The 27,962-nt window shown below is 40.4% G+C and overlaps 1 protein-coding gene across 4 annotated transcripts in view; it reads right to left on the bottom strand.

The window, feature by feature from the left end:
• The window catches only part of LOC124147186 (FHF complex subunit HOOK interacting protein 2A-like), a 121,732-nt gene that overhangs the window by 32,223 nt on the left and 61,547 nt on the right, over nucleotides 1-27,962 (bottom strand). For all 4 annotated transcript variants that reach the window (XR_007218029.1, XR_007218030.1, XM_048381429.1 and 1 more), the window contains exon 11: nucleotides 15,647-16,082. Coding sequence is in view for 2 of the 4 variants with exons in the window: in XM_048381429.1 (XP_048237386.1) it covers nucleotides 15,647-16,082 (436 nt within the window). In the remaining 2 variants the exon portion in view is untranslated. The remainder of the gene's footprint in view (nucleotides 1-15,646; nucleotides 16,083-27,962) is intronic.

Genomic DNA, 27,962 nt, shown 5'->3' with positions numbered 1-27,962 from the left:
GCATGACGAGCAAACACTTTAACCACTAGGCTACCCGACCGCCCCCAATTGTCTCAGAACAGAGTTCGCTTTGTGACACTGGGCCCAGTGTTTACCAAACACAAAATACTATGTCCTATATGCATGCCTATTGCGAATGGACACAAATAATTAACATTGTGGATCCTGTTGAAGCAAATACACACATTGTACTCATGCGGGGAATTAAACAAGGCCTATAGCATGGCGAGTAGATGCTTTCCCCCCCGGTTAGCCACGCCACAACCACCCCTAATTAGTACGAAGTAACATTGCTGATGAGTAACACTGTAAATATGACTGAATTATTTTGGTGTCCAGGTATTCAAAGTTAAAATACAGGTGGGTACAATCATGTACAGGAGTTCCATTTAGTCTGCATAGGAGAAGATAAATTTAGTCTGCATTGTAGGAGTTACTTGAAGTATGATTAGGAGAAGTTAATTCAGACTGCTCAGGTTGAATTATACTTGGTCTGCATTGTAGAAGTCAAATTCATTTGATTGGCTTCAGACCCCTGAAGATCCGGGGTAGAATAGGTCTTCAGCAATCCATGCTTGCTGTAAAAGGCGACTATGCTTGTCAGGTTCACTGACTTGGTTGATGCATGTCATCGTATCCAAATTGTGTGGACTGATGTTCATCACATCAAAAACTGGATTGTCTGGTCCAGATTATTGACAGACCAAGGTCATATAGCTGGAATATTGCTTAGTGCGGTGTTAAAGAACAAACAAACTGAAAAACTGAAACTGACTGGCTTCACTACAGTTAATGAAATTCTTTCTTCTCTCTTACCCAGCAGACCGCCTCTGTGGCCTAGTGGTAGAGCGTCCGCCCAGAGAGCGGAAAGTCCAGGGTTCAATCCTTGGCTGCGTCATACCTAAAGACGTTAAAAGATGGTGCTTGTTGTTACCTTGTCTGGCACTCGGCATTAATGGGTTAAAACAAGGACTGGTCAGCTCAGAGTCAGTATATTGTGACTGAGTGGGGTATTCATGTTAAACTGCAGTATGGTATCTCGGCATCAGCTCGGACTAGTACAAGCAGCCACACACAGACATGTACATGCATGTCGCTATATAAGTGCAATAATCTTGGACGCGACATTAAACCCCATTTCACCTCACATTTCCCAACATTGTAACTCCAACAGTACGAAGACTGTATTGATCTACAGAACAGAGTGAGTGAGTTTGGTTTAATACCACTTTGAAAACTATTTCAGTTGGGTCACACCATGTCAGCTTAGCATGGGAAGAAAGCCAAAATTAATACTGGTCTTTGAGACCTGACTATACAAATCATATTATCCCTTGCCAATCATTTTCAAAGGGGGTAAAAAATAGTTCTTTTCAAGATAGCAATTAAACCATCTTTGATGCCCTACAGAATAAACTCTGTAGTCATCTTACAGTGGAGCCTGTGTTGAGAATGAAGTTCAATGTGCATGTTAATATATTCAGAGTGAGTGAGTGTCTCTTTTTCGCTCTGTCAGCACTTTTTCTGCTTCATCCCGTCAGCTTCAGCCAGCCAGTCGAGTGGTTGACTACATCCACTACAATCCACATCATCGGGGCACGATGACACTCAATCACCACCCATTGTAACAGTCTGGTCCTCATCAGTCAACTGTACAACAAGCACTAGGGGCCTATTCTGGCCAAGAATCCCAAGGGGTGAAATTCTTAATGAGATATCAATGTACAGAAATCAGTCCTTCTATTAATCACTTGTACTTGTCAAGCAGAATTCCTCCAGGAGTGGTGCTCAACTGGTGTCCCTGATCGGTCACACACTGTAGAAACATTTATCATTACTTGTAGTTGGTTGGTTAGTTTGTTGTTTGATGCCACACTCAGCAATATTCCAGGTATATGACGGTGGTCTGTAGTGAGTGAGTGAGTGAGTACGGTTTTACGCCGCTTTCAGCAATATTCCAGCAATATCACGGCTGGGGACATCAGAAATGGGCTTCACACATTGTACCCAAGTCGGGAATCGAACCGGGGTCTTCGGCTTGATGAGCGAACGCTTTAACCACTAGGCTACCCGACCGCCCCGACGGTGGTCTGTAAATATTCGAGTCTGGATCAGACAATCCAGTGATTGATATCATGAGCATGGATCCATGAAATTGGGATCAATGACATGCTTCAACCAAGTCAGCGAGCCTGACCACCCGATCCCATTAGTCGCCTCTTACTTGATAATAACATCCAGCTAACCGAATAGCCAGTCGCCATTTTTAAAAAAACCATACAAGTATGATAAGTATCGACCAGTGAACATGATGCCGTTATCTACTTGTCATGTCATAATGAACTCTGTTCACACTTGAGTTAGCATGCTGAACACTGGCAGTCATACAGCAGATCTGATACTTTCACACAAACATGTTTCGAAAATAAGTCTCTAGACTTGTGAAAATGTAATGATAAATAGCAACATGTACAGGATTTCACATGGTGAACATTCATGTTCACACTCAACCTTCAGTCTTGTGGTGAACAAGCCCATTCAGCTCGAAAAATCATGTTCACCCTGCTAGCTTATGGGATCAAACTTTTAAGCTTAATTTATACTTATTTCATTTCATTTTTCAACATTCGTAAGATTGCAAACTAACACTTATCTAATGACGGTGACATAGAAAGCAAACATATTTTAGGATGGATGTATGCGAAAATGACTGCTTGTAAAATTATTCAAAATGCTATTTTCTGTATGGCTGCCATGGAAATAGATAGGAATAATTTGATCAAACTTTTGGTCCAAAAGTTGAGTGCACAATTGGAGGTGAAGGTCAGATGGAATTTAGTTCATGAAGTGCTCTTGAAAATAGAAGTTCATGAACTGTTCATGAACTGTTTGCTCTCGAAATGTCCATTACATTTGCACCATTTAATGTTTATGAACTACTCGTGAACTGTTCTTGAGCTTTGCATGAGCAGTTCATGAACATTTAATTTTAGAACAATTCAAGAATTATTCTTGAAAGTTTCGCAGGGGCAATAATACCCTCGCTCAAATCATGTCTTAACAGTTCATGTACCAATACATATAGAATCACATTACAGATCAAGACAAATATTCCTGATAATAGCCACTACATGAGAAACATTGAGTCAAAAAATGGAACATGGGTCTCCTTATGTCAGTCATTCCCAAAACAGGGTAGGTAGTTGGGTTTTCTAAATTTCTTTTCTTTGAAAGACAATTATTTTCTGTCAGTAAAGCCAGCTTTCACATGAATATACAGACTGATTTATCTTTGAAGAGCAGCAAATGAATGCTTGTAACATGACATCTGGGTAATACCAATTGATGATAAAAGCTATAATGCAACTCACGAAAATCAAGAAAAACTAGAAAAACAGTTTAAGGTCAAGGGGCTCCCAATTAAGGTCAATCGAAAGACGGGAAACACACAAGCCATTTTTGCCTCACAGAACTTGAGTGGTTAGATGTGATTGCAGTTGCCAAATACAAACAACCTGGGGACTGACTAGAAGCAGGCTGTATGCTGGAAATACATGGAAACCAGTATTGTAATCTAATAGTGATTTGGGGTGCCTGACTTGAGGGAAGACCAATATATCAACTTCTATTGTCCATTGCAAAATATTGTCAGTAGTTTCTCATCTTGAAGCAAGGGACTAGGATTGAGCAAGCTTGCAGTCCTAGCAAATCTGATTAAATACTTTGCTTGATGGCTTTAAAGAACAAGGTAGGACAAGGTTTTGGACCAATGAACATGTCGAATATCAAATTTCTTTTTGTTTGTTTGTTGTTTGACACTGCATTCAGCAATATTCCAGCCGTATGTCAGCGGTCTGTAAATAATTGACGATCCAATAATTGACATCATGAGCATCGGTCTATGGAATTGGGGTACAATGACATGCATCAACCAAGTCAGCAAGCCTGACCACCCGATCGCCTCTTACGACATGGGTCATGAAGATTAATTCTACCACAGGTCTTCACGGGAATATATTAAAGTACTTGGAAAACATGTACAAACAGCTGAAGTAGCCTTCTTTTTTTGCACTTCTGACATGATCAAATATGAACACAGTGAAAAAGATGGAAAACGGCAGATTTGTCTCACTTAAGTAGAAAACCTAATTATGAGCAAGTCTTTGAACCATGATGATTCTTTTAGCCCTGTTTGTCCTCCATCTGGTTAATCTACATCCCTGCAACATCAACTTGCACTGGGCCCCAGACAGTGAGGCATAGTGAGTTCCTGCAACATCAACTTGCACTGGGCCCCAGACAGTGAGGCATAGTGAGTTCCTGCAACATCAACTTGCACTGGGCCCCAGACAGTGAGGCATAGTGAGTTCCTGCAACATCAACTTGCACTGGGCCCCAGACAGTGAGGCATAGTGAGTTCCTGCAACATCAACTTGCACTGGGCCCCAGACAGTGAGGCATAGTGAGTTCCTGCAACATCAACTTGCACTGGGCCCCAGACAGTGAGGCATAGTGAGTTCCTGCAACATCAACTTGCACTGGGCCCCAGACAGTGAGGCATAGTGAGTTCCTGCAACATCAACTTGCACTGGGCCCCAGACAGTGAGGCATAGTGAGTTCCTGCAACATCAACTTGCACTGGGCCCCAGACAGTGAGGCATAGTGAGTTCCTGCAACATCAACTTGCACTGGGCCCCAGACAGTGAGGCATAGTGAGTTCCTGCAACATCAACTTGCACTGGGCCCCAGACAGTGAGGCATAGTGAGTTCCTGCAACATCAACTTGCACTGGGCCCCAGACAGTGAGGCATAGTGAGTTCCTGCTACACTATCGGCATTCAAAGGTCCATTTATCTTGTTGTGTATCTGGAATAAAACCGTTTTCAGCACAACTTGTTGAAAAGGCACAATAGTTAATGGTCATAAGAAACCTTAAGTCGAAGTTCACGCAAACAGGATTTCTAAAACCCCAAGGACAAGTTTAATATGACATTCAATTTGGAAATTAATATATTATTTCAGATTTCAGGGTTTTATTGAGTATTCAATTTAATTTAGAAATAACAGTGCTAGTCGGAGGTTTCAAATGTTAAAATTTCTAGGCATCAAATAATCAATAACATCCACAAATCTGAAAAAACATAGAGATATCCGATATTTTCTCACAGAGACAGACATGACATCTCTAATGCTAGCTATGACATCATCACAATGGATAATGTTATGACACCATGGATGACAGTGTCATGGAAGGTGTTGACACCATGATACCATGGAAGAGTTCACCCTGGAATGTGATGACGTCATGACACAATGGATGACAGTGTCATGGAAGGTGTTGACACCATGATACAATAGGAGACTTCACCCTGGAATGCGATGACATTGTGACACAATGGATGACAGTGTCATGGAAGGTGTTGACACCATGATACAATAGGAGACTTCACCCTGGAATGCGATCACCTCATGACACAATGGATGACAGTGTCATGGAAGGTGTTGACACCATGATACAATGGGAGACTTCACCCTGGAATGCGATGACGTCATGACACAATGGATGACAGTGTCATGGAAGGTGTTGACACCATGATACAATGGAAGACTTCACCCTGGAATGTGATGACGTCATGACACAATGGATGACAGTGTCATGGAAGGTGTTGACACCATGATACAATGGGAGACTTCACCCTGGAATGTGATGACATTGTGACACAATGGATGACAGTGTCATGGAAGGAGTTGACACCATGATACAATGGAAGACTTCACCCTGGAATGTGATGACGTCATGACACAATGGATGACAGTGTCATTGAAGGTGTTGACACCATGATACAATGGGAGACTTCACCCTGGAATGTGATGACATTGTGACACAATGGATGACAGTGTCATGGAAGGTGTTGACACCATGATACAATAGGAGACTTCACCCTGGAATGCGATGACATTGTGACACAATGGATGACAGTGTCATGGAAGGTGTTGACACCATGATACAATGGGAGACTTCACCCTGGAATGCGATGACATTGTGACACAATGGATGACAGTGTCATGGAAGGTGTTGACACCATGATACAATAGGAGACTTCACCCTGGAATGCGATCACCTCATGACACAATGGATGACAGTGTCATGGAAGGTGTTGACACCATGATACAATGGGAGACTTCACCCTGGAATGTGATGACGTCATGACACAATGGATGACAGTGTCATGGAAGGTGTTGACACCATGATACAATGGAAGACTTCACCCTGGAATGTGATGACGTCATGACACAATGGATGACAGTGTCATGGAAGGTGTTGACACCATGATACAATGGGAGACTTCACCCTGGAATGTGATGACATTGTGACACAATGGATGACAGTGTCATGGAAGGAGTTGACACCATGATACAATTGGAGACTTCACCCTGGAATGCGATGACGTCATGACACAATGGATGACAGTGTCATGGAAGGTGTTGACACCATGATACAATGGAAGACTTCACCCTGGAATGCGATGACGTCATGACACAATGGATGACAGTGTCATGGGAGGTGCCGACACCATGATACAATGGAAGACTTCACCCTGGAATGCGATGACGTCATGACACAATGGATGACAGTGTCATGGGAGGTGCTGACACCATGATACAATGGAAGACTTCACCCTGGAATGCGATGACGTCATGACACAATGGATGACAGTGTCATGGGAGGTGCCGACACCATGATACAATGGAAGACTTCACCCTGGAATGCGATGACGTCATGACACAATGGATGACAGTGTCATGGGAGGTGCCGACACCATGATACAATGGATGAGGTGACCCTGGAATGCGATGTCCATCTTCCCAAGGAAAGGGAGTTGACCACAAAAGTCCTTTCAACACTTGCCGAACTAGGCTGGAATTTCCAGGCTCAATCACAGCGCCACCAGTGGCTACTATGAGTTATGTCCCTTCTATGTCCCTCCAACTGACCAATCAGATTCCATCTCTCATATCATTTGCATTTTCTTCAAACAAAATGGCAGTGCCCAGGCAAGACAATCTGATTGATACTCAAGATCATTATTGAAAAAATAGGGGTCTTACCCCGCAAAGAGCACCAAATCACCTGAGTACCTTGATTAAAAACACGAAAAGATTTGGTAAATATCTGTCGACAATAAACATGATTTGCACGTTGAAATCCATGTTGTTTACGAACCGGGTGTCTAGTTCATTACGTGATTTTGATTGGACTATGCATGGACTCGTTAGTCCAGCCAAAATATAACTCCAGAATTCCAGCCAAGTTCAGGATGGGTGGAAACTGGACTTTTATAGTTTGTTAACTCCCTTGCCTCAGGAAGATATGCGATGTCATGACACAATGCATAGTGTGACCCTGGAATGCAATGGCATCATGATACAATGAATGATGTCACCCTGGTATGTGAAGACATCATGATACAATTGATGGCATCATGATACAATGAATGATGTCACCCTGGTGTGTGAAGACATCATGATACAATTGATGGCATCATGATACAATGAATGATGTCACCCTGGTATGTGAAGACATCATGATACAATTGATGGCATCATGATACAATGAATGATGTCACCCTGGTGTGTGAAGACATCATGATACAATTGATGGCATCATGATACAATGAATGATGTCACCCTGGTGTGTGAAGACATCATGATACAATTGATGGCATCATGATACAATGAATGATGTCACCCTGGTATGTGAAGACATCATGATACAATTGATGGCATCATGATACAATGAATGATGTCATCCTGGTATGTGAAGACATCATGATACAATTGATGGCATCATGATACAATGAATGATGTCACCCTGGTGTGTGAAGACATCATGATACAATTGATGGCATCATGATACAATGGACAACGTCATGATACAATGAATGATGTCACCCTGGTATGTGAAGACATCATGATACAATTGATGGCATCATGATACAATGAATGATGTCATCCTGGTATGTGAAGACATCATGATACAGTTGATGACATCGTGATACAATGAATGATGTCACCCTGGTATGTGAAGACATCATGATACAATTGATGGCATCATGATACAATGAATGATGTCACCCTGGTATGTGAAGACATCATGATACAATTGATGGCATCATGATACAATGAATGATGTCACCCTGGTGTGTGAAGACATCATGATACAATTGATGGCATCATGATACAATGAATGATGTCACCCTGGTGTGTGAAGACATCATGATACAATTGATGGCATCATGATACAATGAATGATGTCATCCTGGTGTGTGAAGACATCATGATACAATTGATGGCATCATGATACAATGAATGATGTCATCCTGGTGTGTGAAGACATCATGATACAATTGATGGCATCATGATACAATGAATGATGTCATCCTGGTGTGTGAAGACATCATGATACAATTGATGGCATCATGATACAATGAATGATGTCACCCTGGTGTGTGAAGACATCATGATACAATTGATGGCATCATGATACAATGAATGATGTCACCCTGGTGTGTGAAGACATCATGATACAATTGATGGCATCATGATACAATGAATGATGTCACCCTGGTGTGTGAAGACATCATGATACAATTGATGGCATCATGATACAATGAATGATGTCATCCTGGTGTGTGAAGACATCATGATACAATTGATGGCATCATGATACAATGAATGATGTCATCCTGGTGTGTGAAGACATCATGATACAATTGATGGCATCATGATACAATGAATGATGTCATCCTGGTGTGTGAAGACATCATGATACAATTGATGGCATCATGATACAATGAATGATGTCATCCTGGTGTGTGAAGACATCATGATACAATTGATGGCATCATGATACAATGAATGATGTCACCCTGGTGTGTGAAGACATCATGATACAATTGATGGCATCATGATACAATGAATGATGTCACCCTGGTGTGTGAAGACATCATGATACAATTGATGGCATCATGATACAATGAATGATGTCACCCTGGTGTGTGAAGACATCATGATACAATTGATGGCATCATGATACAATGAATGATGTCATCCTGGTGTGTGAAGACATCATGATACAATTGATGGCATCATGATACAATGAATGATGTCATCCTGGTGTGTGAAGACATCATGATACAATTGATGGCATCATGATACAATGAATGATGTCACCCTGGTGTGTGAAGACATCATGATACAATTGATGGCATCATGATACAATGAATGATGTCATCCTGGTATGTGAAGACATCATGATACAATTGATGGCATCATGATACAATGAATGATGTCACCCTGGTGTGTGAAGACATCATGATACAATTGATGGCATCATGATACAATGGACAACGTCATGATACAATGAATGATGTCACCCTGGTATGTGAAGACATCATGATACAATTGATGGCATCATGATACAATGAATGATGTCATCCTGGTATGTGAAGACATCATGATACAATTGATGGCATCATGATACAATGAATGATGTCACCCTGGTGTGTGAAGACATCATGATACAATTGATGGCATCATGATACAATGGACAACGTCATGATACAATGAATGATGTCACCCTGGTATGTGAAGACATCATGATACAATTGATGGCATCATGATACAATGAATGATGTCATCCTGGTATGTGAAGACATCATGATACAGTTGATGACATCGTGATACAATGAATGATGTCACCCTGGTATGTGAAGACATCATGATACAATTGATGGCATCATGATACAATGAATGATGTCACCCTGGTATGTGAAGACATCATGATACAATTGATGGCATCATGATACAATGGACAACGTCATGATACAATGAATGATGTCACCCTGGTATGTGAAGACATCATGATACAATTGATGGCATCATGATACAATGAATGATGTCACCCTGGTCTATGAAGACATCATGATACAATTGATGGCATCATGATACAATGAATGATGTCACCCTGGTATGTGAAGACATCATGATACAATGAATGATGTCACCCTGGTGTGTGAAGACATCATGATACAATGAATGATGTCATCCTGGTATGTGAAGACATCATGATACAATTGATGGCATCATGATACAATGAATGATGTCACCCTGGTATGTGAAGACATCATGATACAATTGATGGCATCATGATACAATGAATGATGTCACCCTGGTCTATGAAGACATCATGATACAATTGATGGCATCATGATACAATGAATGATGTCACCCTGGTATATGAAGACGTCATGATACAATTGATTGCATCATGATACAATGGACAACGTCATGATACAATTGAAGGACGTCATGACACAATGGATGGCGTCACATGCTTTGGTGCAAGGCACATATTTTTAATTTGGGATGAGGAAAAGATAGAAACCCTTTCAAGAAAAGTATTCAAACACTGTGAAAAGTCAAGGCTTCAAATAGGCAAATACCATCTTTCACATTTTTCAACCACTGAAAATGCAGCATACGCTCCTATCTGTTTTACAAATGAAAATAACCAAACTCCACACTATCATAACACACAGGTATGAATGCACTCCAGAAAATTGACTTATCATTTGATCGGGATATCATCAGGGACGTGGGACGTCTTCCGGCAGCTGGAGCTTCTCAGTAACAAGCGATGACACAACAAATCCCATATCACGACCAGCGTAATGAATATAATACTTGCCCAAATCAGAACCACTTTGACATTTACAAATGTCTCAAGTAAGAGAATTTGTGTTGAATATGAAGCAATCATATCAAAACTGCTATTATTCTTATGGATTTAGGCAAACAGGGAGGAATAATAATCCAAATGCTTTGGCTACAATTGACCATGAGAATCCATTCGTAATGAGAGATGTATGGCTTACATTTCATTTGTGATGCGAGGCAATACTTTTCAATCAGTGTTGGCAGTCAGCGAGTTTCTGTCACATACTCCTAATATACGACAAGTGTTATTCCCTTTCAGTATCAGCAGATTACATAACATTATATTGAAATGATTCCATTGACCTCCTTCATTCTGCCAGATGATCTTGTGTAGGATACACACTTCAGCACAAACTCCCCATTATTGGTACAGATTGAGTGTAAATTTGGCAATAAGATATCACTAGGCATAATTATATCAAGTGTTTATTGTTTGCTGGCATTTTGGCTACATTGACATCAGCTACCAGACGTACATCAGTTAATAGAGTACACTGCCTAACAGCTGCATCAGTCAAAAGAGAACATTAGTTAACAGAGCTACACTGTCTTACAGCTACACATCTGCCTACAGCTACATTGGCTAACAGCTACACATCTGCTAAAAGCTACTTTGGCTAGGATCTTCATTAGTTAACAGAGTTCACTAGGTAACAGCTACATTGGCTAACAGCTACACATCTGCTAACAGCTACATTGGCTAACAGCTACACATCTGCTAACAGCTACTTTGGCTAGGATCTTCATTAGTTAACAGAGTTCACTAGGTAACAGCTACATTGGCTAACAGCTACACATCTGCTAACAGCTACATTGGCTAACAGCTACACATCTGCTAACAGCTACATTGTCTAACAGCTACACATCTGCTAACAGCTACATTGGCTAACAGCTACACATCTGCTAACAGCTACATTGGCTAACAGCTACACATCTGCTAACAGCTACATTGTCTAACAGCTACACATATGCTAACAGCTACTTTGGCTAGGATCTTCATTAGTTAACAGAGTTCACTAGGTAACAGCTACATTGGCTAACAGCTACACATCTGCTAACAGCTACATTGTCTAACAGCTACACATCTGCTAACAGCTACATTGGCTAACAGCTACACATCTGCTAACAGCTACATTGGCTAACAGCTACACATCTGCTAACAGCTACATTGTCTAACAGCTACACATCTGCTAACAGCTACTTTGGCTAGGATCTTCATTAGTTAACAGAGTTCACTAGGTAACAGCTACATTGGCTAACAGCTACACATCTGCTAACAGCTACATTGGCTAACAGCTACACATCTGCTAACAGCTACATTGGCTAACAGCTACATCTGCTAACAGCTACTTTGGCTAGGATCTTTATTAGTTAACAGAGTTCACTAGGTAACAGCTACATTGGCTAACAGCTACACATCTGCTAACAGCTAATTTGGCTAATATCTTCAATAGTTAGCAGAGTTCACAAGTTAACAGCTACATTGGCTTACAGCTACATCAGTGAACAGAGCTACATTAGTCAACAGAGCTACATAAGTTAACAGCTACTTTGGCGAGCATCTACATTAGTTAGCAGAGTACACTAGATAACAGCTACACTGGCTAACAGCTACATTAGTTAACAGAACACATTGGGTAACAGGTGCATTAGTTAGCAGAGCTACATTAGTTAACAGAGCTACATTAGTTAACAGCTACTTTGGCTAGCATCTACATAAGGTAGCGGGAAGGTGTTTCTGAATTAGCTCTGTTGTACGCATGCTGAAAAAGCTTTCTTAGGTATTTACACATGCTGTTTTTATACATTTGAGTTTTTCCTTTAATGCATGCGGTTTTGAACGCAAGATAATTGAAAGAAATTGGGTTTTGAATATTTTGGGGGAGTATTTTACGTAAATACGCAGCTTACCTGTAGCTCTGTAATAGTTAACAGCTACATTAAGGTCATTAGTTAACATAACTAATGTAGGCACATTTGCTAATTAAGCTAACAGGGATGCATTAACAAACAGAGCTAGATTAGCCAACATTGCAACATTGGCTAACAATCCTAGTTGTCAGGGCTACATTAGCAAACAGATCAATACAAGCTAACAAGGCTACATTAGCTAACATGGCTATATTAGCTAACAGGGATGCATTAACTAACAGAGCTAGATTAGCCAAAAGTGCAAACTAAGCCAACAATGCAATCCCTGTAGTCAGGGCTACATAAGCTAACATGGCTACCCGTTACCCACACTACGCTGCAAGGCATCTAATCTATTCTGCGTTTCTTTTTTGTTAACCTATTCATCCAATCCCACCCAACAGGCTCCCGAAAGATAGACCCTCGCGTTGATTCTAATTGGCTTCTAATCAGTTCCCTGCAAGCCATTTTAATTTGAAAACTTTTTGCCTTGAAACTTATGAAAAGGGCAGTCTGACATGGAAGTCTGACATATACTCTGGTCGTGCCAGATAAAGACCTAAGCTTGGCCATTAGGTCTCCCGATACCTGCCAAACATGGGACATATTTCAAAGACAATCACCAACGTTTCCAGCCCATCAATTGCAGTGGAACATGTCAGATGTGGGCCAGTATCTTCATCCGTTGGAGGAAATGAAGCATTTCTGCTCCCTGGAGTACACACGACTCTGATCAAATTAGCTACCTTCAAAACTAATCCAAAATTGATAAAGCTCATCACGAATGATTTATTAGCAAAAGCTATTTTCTTGTTTTCATTTTCTAAATGTGAAGTTCACAAGGAACGCATCCCTACAAAAAAAATCCCACAGATGTAATTTGACAAGATGTATGCATCCGTATACAACCAAGACATTTATACCCCGATGGATACACATTAAGAGTGAAAGTGATATTTAGACTTTTGTCCATCCATGTCTTGCTAAATTGAAATTGAACTTGTATCTAATGAACGAGTGTTCTTGATGCAAAAACTCAAAGCTGACAGATTTTCTCAATGATATACAACCTATACATGTTCCATACATCAGATAGTTGAAAAACATCCTTTCATTATTTTCGCAATTATTTCAGATTTTCTAATGCATCCGTATCCGCCATTTGGTTTTTTAATATAAAATAACTGTCTCTATTTTCAAAAAACATGTAAATGTTCATAATTCAATGACATAACTTGACATACAAAAAGCAAAATCCAGTGGTGAATAAAAACAAGAAACTTGATATCATTTCACAGCTGTCAAACGTGTTAAACAATCCATGAAATGTTCAAAATCTCTTTTGAAGTCATCCATCTTTTGTCAATGAAAAAGGCAGCTTCAGAATTTTTAAAAATAATACATCTGGTTGGAAAAACAGACCTGTCTAGAAATAAAGTTTGGTATGTTCTGAAGTTAATGTCACCAAAAAACATAATGTGCCCACACAGTCATTTGACTGGTGAAGATTTAGAGAAGAGGCAGACAGCCTTGTCCATGATGTCCCCGGAGATTGATGGCCTTTCACTAATCAAATGATCTTCATTAATGCTGAAGTTAATTCAGGACTTCACCCCAAGTGAAGAATTAAATCGGATCACGAACTGAACAAATATTTTACAAAACACAAAAAAAGAGCCACAAGCTCCGAAGCATCTGTCCATCTGTAGCTCACCTGAATTGTGAAATAATGGCGCCGTGAGTCAGACTAGAATTCTGGGAGTCATTTATTAGAGTCTCATTGCTGGGATTATTCATACAAATTTCAGCTCCCTAGGCCTTGTAGTTTCAGAGGAGAAACAATGTAAAAGTTTGTGTTTTTTTTGTTTTGTTTTTTTGTTTGTTTTTTTTAACTTTATTTCTGTTGCATTTTTACACATGGACTATACAATGTAATACATAGGCAGTAAACAAAAGTTGAGGACAGAATTATTATGTGGGAAACAAAAGATGACAAGATGACCAAAATTTGTAGAATTTATCGATACTATTACTTATGAGAGCTGTGTATTTTGTAAGCATGTAATATTTGTAAATCTCTTTTTAAGAAACTGGAAGTTCGGTACCTTTTTTGAATATCTATATTTAAAAATTACGAATTTGCAAAGTAAGATAATTACATTTATAGGATCGTTGTGTCGCTGATCAGATCCAAGCAGAATGTTTTTTCTTGTTAATGTGAGTTTAACCTGAATCTCATCTGATAGCCACTCTTCCAGTTTTTGCCATATTGGTTTCACTTTGCTACAGTCTGCCAGTACATGGGAAACAGATTCTATACTATTTGAACAAAAACTACATGTCTCCGAATCAACCAGTCGCATTTTAAAAAGTCTTTTGTTTGTTGGTAGTATATGATGTAATACTTTATACTGGAACCATTGTAGTTCAGTATCTTTTGTGCAATGTAAAAGTTATTATGAAGGACAGATGATAAGAACCACCACATCAGCTCTTTTGAAGCACATTCATACACATCCAAAAGTAACGTATCTTAAATCTATCATATGTATTACCGTATTCGACGTAATAAGCGCCCAGGCTGCTCTCAAAATTAGAAATAGGGGGCTCTTATTGAAATATTATTTTGGTGGAAAAAAAACAGAGTTGAAAGATAAATTTTGTGGTTTATGCTGACAGCCTGAAATGTTTATGTACGGCAGATATATTTTTCCAGAACTTAATTGCCCATAATTAATGGTGCATATAACACAGGAGTGCGTATTATACGCGAATGAATAAGTCTTGTTTACATTGATCAGTCGGAAGGGGTGCTAATTGGGATTGTTCACGTGCCAATATATTAGCAAATTTATTAGAGCTTATTAGAGTGGGGCGCTTATTACGTCGAATACGGTAATTGTGTTTCTTGACGTCCTATTTTGTCTGTAATACCATGCATGTTGAATAAAGGTACCTTTTGGTGTTGGTAGACTTTCCACTGCAGCTTTATCATGGGAATCTCCTTTTCTTTGGGAATCTGGAGCTGTCCTTTCCTTATTCTCTTCATCTTGCTCTTCTTTACAACTATCTGCATCCTTCACATGACTGGAGGCAGCATCCATGCCTCCATCCTCCTCATCTGCAGCTGGTGTTTCTGTGGAACCATCTTGAGTTCCCGTGGGACCACTCCCATCTTGGGATCCTGTGGGACCACTCCCATCTTTGGATTCTGTGGGAACACTAGCATCTTGTGTTTCCGTGGAGCCACTTCCATCTTGTGACTGATTGGAACTAGCCTGTGGCTTCATGTAGCACCGTCCTAGGAGGTTCCGCAGGAACAAGTTCTGGAAGATGTGAGCATCCTCTTTCTGGAGTAGCATGTCAAACAGCTTCATTGTGGACAGACAAACCTGCAAAGAAGGGGCAAATGTGGTACAAAAGTTCATAGGCATACACTAAACACAGAATACTTGGTGACCATGAGTTGGGTGGGTAGGTGAATTTGGTTTTACCTCGCTTTTAGAAATATCATGGTGGAGGACACCAGAAATGGGCTTCACACATTGTACCCATGTCAGGAATCGAACCCGGGTCTTCCGCGTGACGAGCGAATGCTTTAACCACTAGACTACCCGACCGTCCCCCCATGAGTTGTGGATTAACATCGCTTCAGATAACAGTTTTCATGGGAAAGAAAAGAAGTGTTAGGCTGGTGTCAACAAGCATAAGAGGTAAGGTGAAATGGGGTTTAACGTCACATCCAACATTGGTGCACTAATATAGCGATGTGTATGTACATGTGTGTGTTGGGGGGGGGGGGGGGGGGGGAGAGCTGCTTGTACTAGTCCAGACTAATGCCCATTTTATAGTGCTATCCCACTGAGATACCATGCCACAGTTTAACATGAATATCACACTCAGACACAGTATAATGACTCCAAGCCAACCAGTCCTTTTTTTAGCCCCTTAATGCCGAGCCTTGAGGGTACCAAGCACCACCTTTCGGTATGACGCGGCCGGGCATCAAACCCCACGACCTTCCGCTCTCCGGGCAGACGCTCCACCACTAGACCACATAGGCGGCCTACTCAAAAGCAGTTAATGACCACCTGGTTGTTTCATATTACTATAGTTAATCTGTCAAGACATGACAGATTAACTATACAGACCTGTATAACATCACAGATTAACTATAGTATTATGAAAGAATCAAGTGGTCCTTAGCTTCTTTTGAGTAGTATATATTTCACAAACCATTTCACAAAGCCATCATGCCAGACTACCATACCGTATTTGATGTAATAGGTGCCCAGGGTGCTCTCAAAATTAGAAATAGGGGGCTCTTAATAGAATATTATTTTGGTGGAAAAAACAGAGTTGAAAGATAAATTTTGTGGTTTATGCTGACGGCCTGAACTGTTATATTCGACAGATATATTTTTCCAGAATTTAATTGCCCATAATTAAGGGTGCATATAACACACGAGTGCGTATTATACGTGAATAAATAAGTGTACATTGATCAATCGGAAGGGGTGCTAATTGGGATTGTTCTCTTGCCAATATATTAGCAAATATCGCCGTGGGCGCTTATGAGAGCGGGGCGCTTATTACGTCGAATAAGGTATTCCAGATCCGTAACACTGAACCACTCAAAACCACATTTTGGAACATGAACCCAACTGCTCAGTGACAGTATGACAGACTATCAAGCCACCAAGTCAAACAGTACAAGTTCTCCGAATCCCATTTAGTCCTTTCTTACAAGTGTTGGGCACTGGACATCAATACAACCCTAAATACCCCCAGGGCTGACCAGGTGGACCCTGCAGAGTGTGAAGACTCTCCACCAGATATAATGTAATCACAGCCCAGCCAATGTATCTCTGCCACAACTCAAAGTGACTGAACCATATACAGCCTTAAGTGCTAATATCCCCAATAAATCCCACATGAAAATAATGGAGCAATAATTCTTCAGTAATCAGATGTATAATGTGAAATGAACTGTTTATTGTCTTTTGGGAACCAACACTCCACACTCAATCAATACAGGACAGAACAGGTTGTCAGTACCACATCTTGAGATTCCTGGGTCTTGACCGAAAATTCCTCATGTGGCATCTGAGCAGCATCCTATACTGGATGACCTTCAGTTTCCAATATATTACATAAAGCCAAAATGTTCCGTCCCTACCCTACTAAGAACACTTCAAATTGCACATTTTCCCCCATCAATATAACCTTTACAATCACCGTGGCTAAAGTGGTTTGATCTATTTTCAGCAGCAACATGTATAGACACGAAAAAAGATTAACTTCCCATAAACATGATAACTTCCACTAGATCATGGCCAAATGAAACAATGGCTCATTAACCTGAGTGTAATTACCAGACTTCATACTCTGCTGGCAAGAGTCAACGAGGACGGTGCTGTCTTGTAGGGAGCATAAACACCAACAAGCACATCAACAAAGGACGGCCATGATCAATCTTTTTGCATGTTTTTACTTTGCCACCTGTCAATATTTTGGCGCACAATAAACATTAAATCACGTTTAGAACATCATGGTTTGTTTCAATTAAGGAAATGGCCGTGTGGCCAATGAGCATGGCTGGATAGAGTCCTAATTAATCAGAAGTTAATGTAATGTTATTGTAATAAAACCTATTGGCAGCCAACAATTGGCCCAACCCCAGGAAGTGATGTCTTGTAAATGGGCGAATTCTGCTCTGTAAAGTGGGAGATGCCTTCATTGCCTGTTCATTAAAGTGCTTCACAGCTCAATAGTCAAACTTAAGGAACTTATAAGGCTCAAATTACATGGGGACTCAATTACATTCTAATTGTAGTTATGAACATGCCATTGTGACTATGGTCTTAGAAAAGACATAAATCAGAGTTGTTTGGCATCACTGAAAACGGTCTGACGTAAGGCCATTATCTTTCACGTGCAGAAATGCGGCACTGCATCTTAATCTTGTTATTTGTTTGTGACAGGGCAGTCATCAACGCTGACAAGAACCCTTTCAGTTTCTTTGGACATTAAGTCCTTGTTTGTTGGATTTAGGTGCTTGTTTGAAGAGCTTAAGGAACGGTAGTAATTGGAAATTATACAGCATGCATGATGGGAAAATGAGCGCTGGTCAACATCAATTGGCACTGTCTCTGAAGTGAAGGGAAATGGAAGCAACCATAATTATCATAGTTCACAATCAGGACACAAAGAACGGCCATACTTCAAACGTGGAAAAGTTTAGTAATAAAAAAATATTATATCAAGGACAAGTGTATAAAATTGCCTTGTTTTCAGACTTCACTGTCCTGTAATATGCCATGAACAGTGAACTTTTGCTCGACAGTTATAGGATATGAACTATCATCATATCTGAAATAAAGATATCTGAAATGGCTTCCAAAGTTAGACAATGAACAATATCATTATAAAGGGCAAGAAATACAAGTCAGAATATTGCTACGTTTGCAGACTCCTTAGTTCTGGTGTATGTCACAGACAGTGAACTCCTATGACTACAATTCTTTCCTCGTCACGATATGGCTGAAATATTGCCGATGTGACGTAAAGCATAAACTCACTCACTACAATTCTTTAAGAATGATCACTCTCAAAACAGAAATAACTCAAAGATGAAAATGGCTGTCAAAGTAATCTTTCAAGAATCCAAACACAAAAGAAGCTAAATTAAAACTTGCAAATCACCATAAACATACACACTCTCCTTCAATGATTTACTATTTGGCCACCAATAATCCCAAAGTCCAGAAGCAATACTGCTGCATCTGTGGCCTGACCAAACATCAGCTAGCATTGTACTTACTTACTGCAAACACATAACAAGGCCAACTGTGGTTGCCATATTCAAAGTGTTCAAGTGAGTGAGTTGTGTTCAACTCCACATTGAACAGTGTGTGTCCACAAGTGTTTGTAGCAACAGACTCTGCCTGAAGCCTATTTCAGTTGTATGATCCAAAACTGGCTTCTCCAAGAGGCATCCTTGGAATTTTAAACTTTTTGCCACTCATGATGATATGGTTGATTTCAAAAGAGACTTGGGTGAGATTCCCTATACATCACAACTTGAAGTGGTGCATGTCTGAGATGCACAGCTCTTTGATCAAACCTGCCAGCAAGGGTATGGTGTAGACAAACCAAGCAACATATTCAGGACACAGGCCCCTACACAGTGAATTGAATAACTCCTTTGACATCATGCAAGACTCACAAAAGGGTGAGATGAGGTGAAAGGGGTTTAATGTTGTTGCACAACAAGCACCATCTTTTAACACCTTTCGGTATGATGCAGCCGGGGATCGAACTGCCGACCTTCAGTCCTCCAGGCAGACACACAACCACTAGACTCACAACAGGGTGTTTGTTCCTCCTTGGGCACACAAACTGTTTAAGTAATGTCATCCACAAATGTGCTCCAAATTCTTTAAGTCTTAAGGCGTCACATCTGCATTAATTCAGTATATCATACGTCCATTCTTCTATGACCACAGACATGTTCAGAAGTAGCATCAGCAGCTCCATCTCTCTTATCTCTAACTTCCAGTTTTTTTCAGGTGAACCAAAAGTATTGCCCTGCCTTCGCATGTGTTTGTGATGGGTGATACCGACGGGGCAAGATACGCTCACCTTTTAGTAAGCACCTGGTATCTGATATCTAACAGTGATTCACACATGCTCTTGATATAGTCGGAATCGTAAAATCGACTCTGCTATTGACAGAGATTTTTCATGACTATGGAAATGGTTTTGTCACCTCTCTTTATTAGAATTTCTCTTTCTCAAGAGCAAGAAAGCCACAGCCAATCAAAATGCCACTTCTGACGTCATCAAACAAGATCTACTTTCATAATCGCAGACTTGTACATCTGAACCCTCGCAATAATACATCAAACCAGAACACATTAAGTTTTTGCTGGAAAAGATGTCTTCCTAATTACAAAGACAGGGATGGAATTCCTCATGTTACAAGACATTCCAAGTTGAGATGGCAAGCAACAAGGCAAGATGAATACAAGTGATAGATTGTTGATTATGTGTTTGCTGCTTAAGGCTGCACTCAGCAATATTCCAGCTAAATGAAGGCCATCTGTATAAAAAAGAAATTGAGTATGGACCAGACAATCAAGTGATTCATATCAGGAGCGGGCGGTCGGGTAGCCTAGTGGTTAAAGCGTTCGCTCGTCACGCCGAAGTCCCGGGTTCGATTCCCGACATGGGTACAATGTGTGAAGCCCATTTCTGGTGTCCCCCGCCGTGATATTGCTGGAATATTGCTAAAAGCGGCGTAAAACCATACTCACTCACTCACTCACTCATATCAGGAGCATTGATGTACGGATTTGAAACATGACATGCATCAGCCAAACCAGTGAGTCTGACCACCTAATCCCATTATTCGCCTCTTACGACAAGCATGGATTGCTGAAAACAGGTTCTTCATAGGTAGAAAGAACAGTGTAATTTGATTGGATGGCTATTATTAGCTTCAGGTTGTTCAGGACTCGACCCGTGAAGATTCGGTGTAGAATAGGTCTTCAGCAACCCATGCTTGCCGTTAAAGGCAACTATGCTTATCGTAAAAGGCGACTAACAGGATCAGGTGGTCAGACTCACTGACTTGGTCCCAAGTGCATGGATTGATGCTCATCATATTAATCACTGGATTGTCTGGTCCAGACTCGATTGTTTACAGACCGCCATCATATAGCTGGAATATTGCTGAGTGCGGCCAAAATCAGACTCAAAACAAAAATATGATGGGAGTTTGGTCCAGGCTCACATGCACAAAACAATCGTAGTGCTACACGCAATATATTGAACCTTATGACATCCATCAGCTGATCATACACATTTTCATGTTAAGTTTGCAGGAAATATGATTTTTGCCTATTTTACTTTTCATAATTAAATCACTAAATCTTGAGCCAAATTTATGGATGTATTGTTTCAAATTTCAATATTTTCATAAAATAGTGGTATTTCTCTAGTTGCAATATCAAACTCACAATTCCTTAATCATGACAGTATCAATTTCAGAAGAAATTATATCCCATCATTTATAGTCATTTCCGTCAATTAATTGGGACCATTTTTACAACCGTGTAAGCTGCGACAGAGGCAGGTACCCATTGTATATCATAATCAATCACACTGTTGATGTGCGCAGCATGGTGTGCTTTTTTTAAGAAACAACTGAAGACTGGATTCAAGTTTAAGATACTGAAAATCTTGAAATTAAAACGAGCGTGAATTAAGTGCGAAAAATGCGAGTGGTCTTTGTTCGCATTAACTAAACTTTGCATTTATGTCTCCGAAATGACAGCCTCACTGCACACTTTGGATAGTGGAAATACCAACTTGAACATAAACAAAAACACTGTTTATTGAGCAGCAGTTGTAACAAGTATATAACCATGTCATTCAAAGAATAAAGAATTACACCACTGGCATCCGGTGAGTTATCACTGCTGGGGTCAAGAGTTCTTCCCACTCATGTCAAACTAAGCATCCTTGAACAGTCCAGGAGTCCAGACAGACGCCACCCACACAACACTTCTTCAAAGGCCGACACGACCCAATGCGCTTCATAGGCTTCATCACACTCCTTAGATCTACAGCCTTTGTCTTGTTATCTGACTTCAAGTTTGTCCACACCTTCTCCTCATACCAATCATTGAACTGTTGTTGGTTCAATTAGTTCATTGCCTTTGAACTTCCTTAATGCCAGTCAACAGAATCAAGATATAAACTGTGTGTTGTTTTTAGGAAAACAGTTTATTGTTTTTACGGATGTGCTCTCCTTAGCGATAATAAGTGGTGCTGTTTGCTGTTTGAATGGATTAAGGTAAGAATATGAATCATTCCACTGGGGATTGGGTGGGGGAGTTGCATTAATGTTGAGTCGCATTTTTAGCTAAGGGTCAGCAGTCCTATTACTGTATTCAACGTAATAAGCGCCTAGGGCGCTCTCAAAATTAGGAAAAGGGGCTCTTGTTAGAATATTATTTTGGTGAAAAAAACAGAGTTGAGAGATAAATTATGTTGTTTATGTTGACAGCCTGAAATGTTTATGTACGACGGATATATTTTTCCAGAATTTTATTGCCTATAATTAAGGGTGCATATAACACACGAGTGCTTATTATATGCGAATAAATAAGTCTTGTGTACATTGATCAATCAGAAGGGGTGCTAATTGGGATTGTTAACTAGCCAATATATTAGCAAATATCGCCGTGGGCGTTTACTAGAGCGGGGCGCTTACTACGTCAAATACGGTATTTTGAAGACACACTGATTTCAAGATTTACAGCTTTGTACCACCAACATTAGAGATTTTGATCTTAGCTAGGATTGCAACTGCAGCTGCTTTGTGCAATTGGGCCCAGGGTATTTATCTAGATAGAGAGGAGACATACACTGGATGATCAAGGATGTGCCCAGGGTATATATCAAGATAGAGAGGAGATATACACTGGATGATCAAGGATGTGCCAAGGTATATATCAAGACAGAGAGGAGACATACACTGGATGATCAAGGATGTGCCCAGGGTATATATCAAGATAGAGAGGAGATATACACTGGATGATCAAGGATGTGCCAATCTATTTATCAAGATAGAGAGGAGATATACACTGGATGATCAAGGATGTGCCTAGGGTATTTATCAAGATAGAGAGGAGACATACACTGGATGATCAAGGATGTGCCCAGGGTATATATCAAGATAGAGAGGAGACATACACTGGATGATCAAGGATGTGCCCAGGGTATATATCAAGATAGAGAGGAGACATACACTGGATGATCAAGGATGTGCCTAGGGTATTTATCAAGATAGAGAGGAGACATACACTGGATGATCAACGATGTGCCCAGGGTATATATCAAGATAGAGAGGAGACATACACTGGATGATCAAGGATGTGCCCAGGGTATTTATCAAGATAGAGAGGAGACATACACTGGATGATCAAGGATGTGCCCAAGGTATTTATCAAGATAGAGAGGAGACATACACTGGATGATCAAGGATGGGCCCAGGGTATATATCAAGATAGAGAGGAGACATACACTGGATGATCAAGGATGTGCCCAGGGTATTTATCAAGATAGAGAGGAGACATACACTGGATGATCAAGGATGTGCCCAGGGTATTTATCAAGATAGAGAGGAGACATACACTGGATGATCAAGGATGGGCCCAAGGTATTTATCAAGATAGAGGGGAGACATACACTGGATGATCAAGGATGTGCCAAGGTATTTATCAAGACAGATAGGAGACATACACTGGATGATCAAGGATGTGCCCAGGGTATTTATCAAGATAGAGAGGAGACATACACTGGATGATCAAGGATGGGCCCAGGGTATTTATCAAGATAGAGAGGAGACATACACTGGATGATCAAGGATGGGCCCAGGGTATTTATCAAGATAGAGAGGAGACATACACTGGATGATCAAGGATGTGCACAGGGTATATATCAAGATAGAGAGGAGACATACACTGGATGATCAAGGATGTGCCCAGGGTATTTATCAAGATAGAGAGGAGACATACACTGGATGATCAAGGATGTGCCCAGGGTATTTATCAAGATAGAGAGGAGACATACACTGGATGATCAAGGATGTGCACAGGGTATATATCAAGATAGAGAGGAGACATACACTGGATGATCAAGGATGTGCCCAGGGTATTTATCAAGATAGAGAGGAGACATACACTGGATGATCAAGGATGTGCCCAGGGTATTTATCAAGATAGAGAGGAGACATACACTGGATGATCAAGGATGTGCCCAGGGTATTTATCAAGATAGAGAGGAGACATACACTGGATGATCAAGGATGTGCCCAGGGTATTTATCAAGATAGAGAGGAGACATACACTGGATGATCAAGGATGTGCCCAAGGTATTTATCAAGATAGAGAGGAGACATACACTGGATGATCAAGGATGGGCCCAGGGTATATATCAAGATAGAGAGGAGACATACACTGGATGATCAAGGATGTGCCCAGGGTATTTATCAAGATAGAGAGGAGACATACACTGGATGATCAAGGATGTGCCCAGGGTATTTATCAAGATAGAGGGGAGACATACACTGGATGATCAAGGATGTGCCAAGGTATTTATCAAGACAGATAGGAGACATACACTGGATGATCAAGGATGTGCCCAGGGTATTTATCAAGATAGAGAGGAGACATACACTGGATGATCAAGGATGGGCCCAGGGTATTTATCAAGATAGAGAGGAGACATACACTGGATGATCAAGGATGTGCACAGGGTATATATCAAGATAGAGAGGAGACATACACTGGATGATCAAGGATGTGCCCAGGGTATTTATCAAGATAGAGAGGAGACATACACTGGATGATCAAGGATGTGCCCAGGGTATTTATCAAGACAGAGAGGAGACATACACTGGATGATCAAGGATGTGCCCAGGGTATTTATCAAGATAGAGAGGAGACATACACTGGATGATCAAGGATGTGCCCAGGGTATATATCAAGATAGAGAGGAGACATACACTGGATGATCAAGGATGTGCCCAGGGTATTTATCAAGATAGAGAGGAGACATACACTGGATGATCAAGGATGTGCCCAGGGTATTTATCAAGATAGAGAGGAGACATACACTGGATGATCAAGGATGGGCCCAGGGTATTTATCAAGACAGAGAGGAGACATTCACTGGATGATCAAGGATGTGCCCAGGGTATATATCAAGATAGAGAGGAGACATACACTGGATGATCAAGGATGTGCCCAGGGTATTTATCAAGATAGAGAGGAGACATACACTGGATGATCAAGGATGTGCCCAGGGTATTTATCAAGATAGAGAGGAGACATACACTGGATGATCAAGGATGTGCCCAGGGTATATATCAAGATAGAGAGGAGACATACACTGGATGATCAAGGATGTGCCCAGGGTATTTATCAAGATAGAGAGGAGACATACACTGGATGATCAAGGATGGGCCCAAGGTATTTATCAAGATAGAGGGGAGACATACACTGGATGATCAAGGATGTGCACAGGGTATTTATCAAGATAGAGAGGAGACATACACTGGATGATCAAGGATGTGCACAGGGTATTTATCATGATAGAGAGGAGACATACACTGGATGATCAAGGATGTGCACAGGGTATTTATCAAGATAGAGAGGAGACATACACTGGATGATCAAGGATGGGCCCAGGGTATTTATCAAGATAGAGAGGAGACATACACTGGATGATCAAGGATGGGCCCAGGGTATTTATCAAGATAGAAAGGAGACATACACTGGATGATCAAGGATGGGCCCAGGGTATTTATCAAGATAGAGAGGAGACATACACTGGATGATCAAGGATGTGCCCAGGGTATTTATCAAGATAGAGAGGAGACATACACTGGATGATCAAGGATGGGCCCAGGGTATTTATCAAGATAGAGAGGAGACATACACTGGATGATCAAGGATGTGCCAAGGTATTTATCAATATAGAGAGGAGACATGCACTGGATGATCAAGGATGTGCCCAGGGTATTTATCAAGATAGAGGGGAGACATTCACTGGATGATCAAGGATGTGCACAGGGTATATATCAAGATAGAGAGGAGACATACACTGGATGATCAAGGATGTGCACAAGGTATATATCAAGATAGAGAGGAGATATACACTGGATGATCAAGGATGTGCACAGGGTATATATCAAGATAGAGGGGAGACATACACTGGATGATCAAGGATGTGCCAAGGTATTTATCAAGATAGAGAGGAGACATACACTGGATGATCAAGGATGTGCCCAGGGTATTTATCAAGATAGAGAGGAGACATACACTGGATGATCAAGGATGTGCCAAGGTATTTATCAAGATAGAGAGGAGACATACACTGGATGATCAAGGATGTGCCCAGGGTATTTATCAAGATAGAGAGGAGACATACACTGGATGATCAAGGATGGGCCCAGGGTATTTATCAATATAGAGAGGAGACATACACTGGATGATCAAGGATGTGCCAAGGTATTTATCAATATAGAGAGGAGACATGCACTGGATGATCAAGGATGGGCCCAAGGTATTTATCAAGATAGAGAGGAGACATACACTGGATGATCAAGGATGTGCCCAGGTATTTATCAAGATAGAGAGGAGACATACACTGGATGATCAAGGATGAAGTTGTCAGTGCTAGAATGTTTCTTGTCAGAAATACCAAGCAGCTTGTTATCAGACCTTGAACACAAAAACAATGGCTGACATCTTGGAATGCCCACGCAAGGAATGAATCACATTAAGGCTGCATGATGTCATTCTTGTAGTCAATAACTACACAAACCCTTTCACAATTGTGCGTTGTAAAAACTCTTTCATCATACATGTCTTTTCACTGGCCATTTCATGATTGATGTTGTTGAACTCCCACACACAAATCACCAAAACATATTCTCCTTTCAAATCCATTGAAAAATAAAACACTTCTTCTTTTAGTGTGATAGAAATTTCATTCCTTTCTCAAAAGGAATAGGATTATTGCATAACTAAATTGATGTCACCATCGCTAAAGTACTTGTTATTTAAAGTTGATGATCAAATGATTAATTAAATTATTGATTATTCACAGCAATATAATGACTCTCATATCTTTTTCTGTTTGAGAAGTTAGGTAAACAATGTCACCTGTCTATCGCTTTCATCAGATGAAAAGAATGTGCTACTTGAGGAAACTAATTTCAACATAATTAACTTGCAACCAACACAACTAACACGGAAACATCCATCAAAGCCATCAGATACTGTAATGACTTTAAAAAGATGATTAATTCTGAAACTTAAAATAAGGCTTAATGGCTCCAATTTCGTTCAAATGAATTCTTTTTTTAATTCTCTAATTTCAGAGTTGAACTCAAAGAAGTAAATATTACTCAGTTTCTGACAGCCAAAGAAACAAGGAATAGCTATTTTCAATTATCCCATACTCAAATACACACAAAGAACAAATGGAATATTTTCTTGAAATATTGGCACCTAGATAATTGAAACTAGTATACCCATTGCTAGTAGCCGTAGCAGTTCTTACTATGCTTACTTCTATTTGTCCTTCAGGATACAGTAAATGTGTTCTTGAAAAAAGTAAATAGGTAATTTGAAAAATATTTCTATCACATCTTTACAGCCAGTAACAAAATGGCTATCATTTCTTTGTCCCAA

The sequence above is a fragment of the Haliotis rufescens genome, unplaced genomic scaffold, assembly GCF_023055435.1.
Source record: "Haliotis rufescens isolate VD_foot unplaced genomic scaffold, xgHalRufe1.0.p SCAF_39, whole genome shotgun sequence".
Classification (NCBI taxonomy): Eukaryota; Metazoa; Mollusca; class Gastropoda; order Lepetellida; family Haliotidae; genus Haliotis; species Haliotis rufescens.
This window is presented reverse-complemented; position numbering and strand designations above follow the sequence as displayed.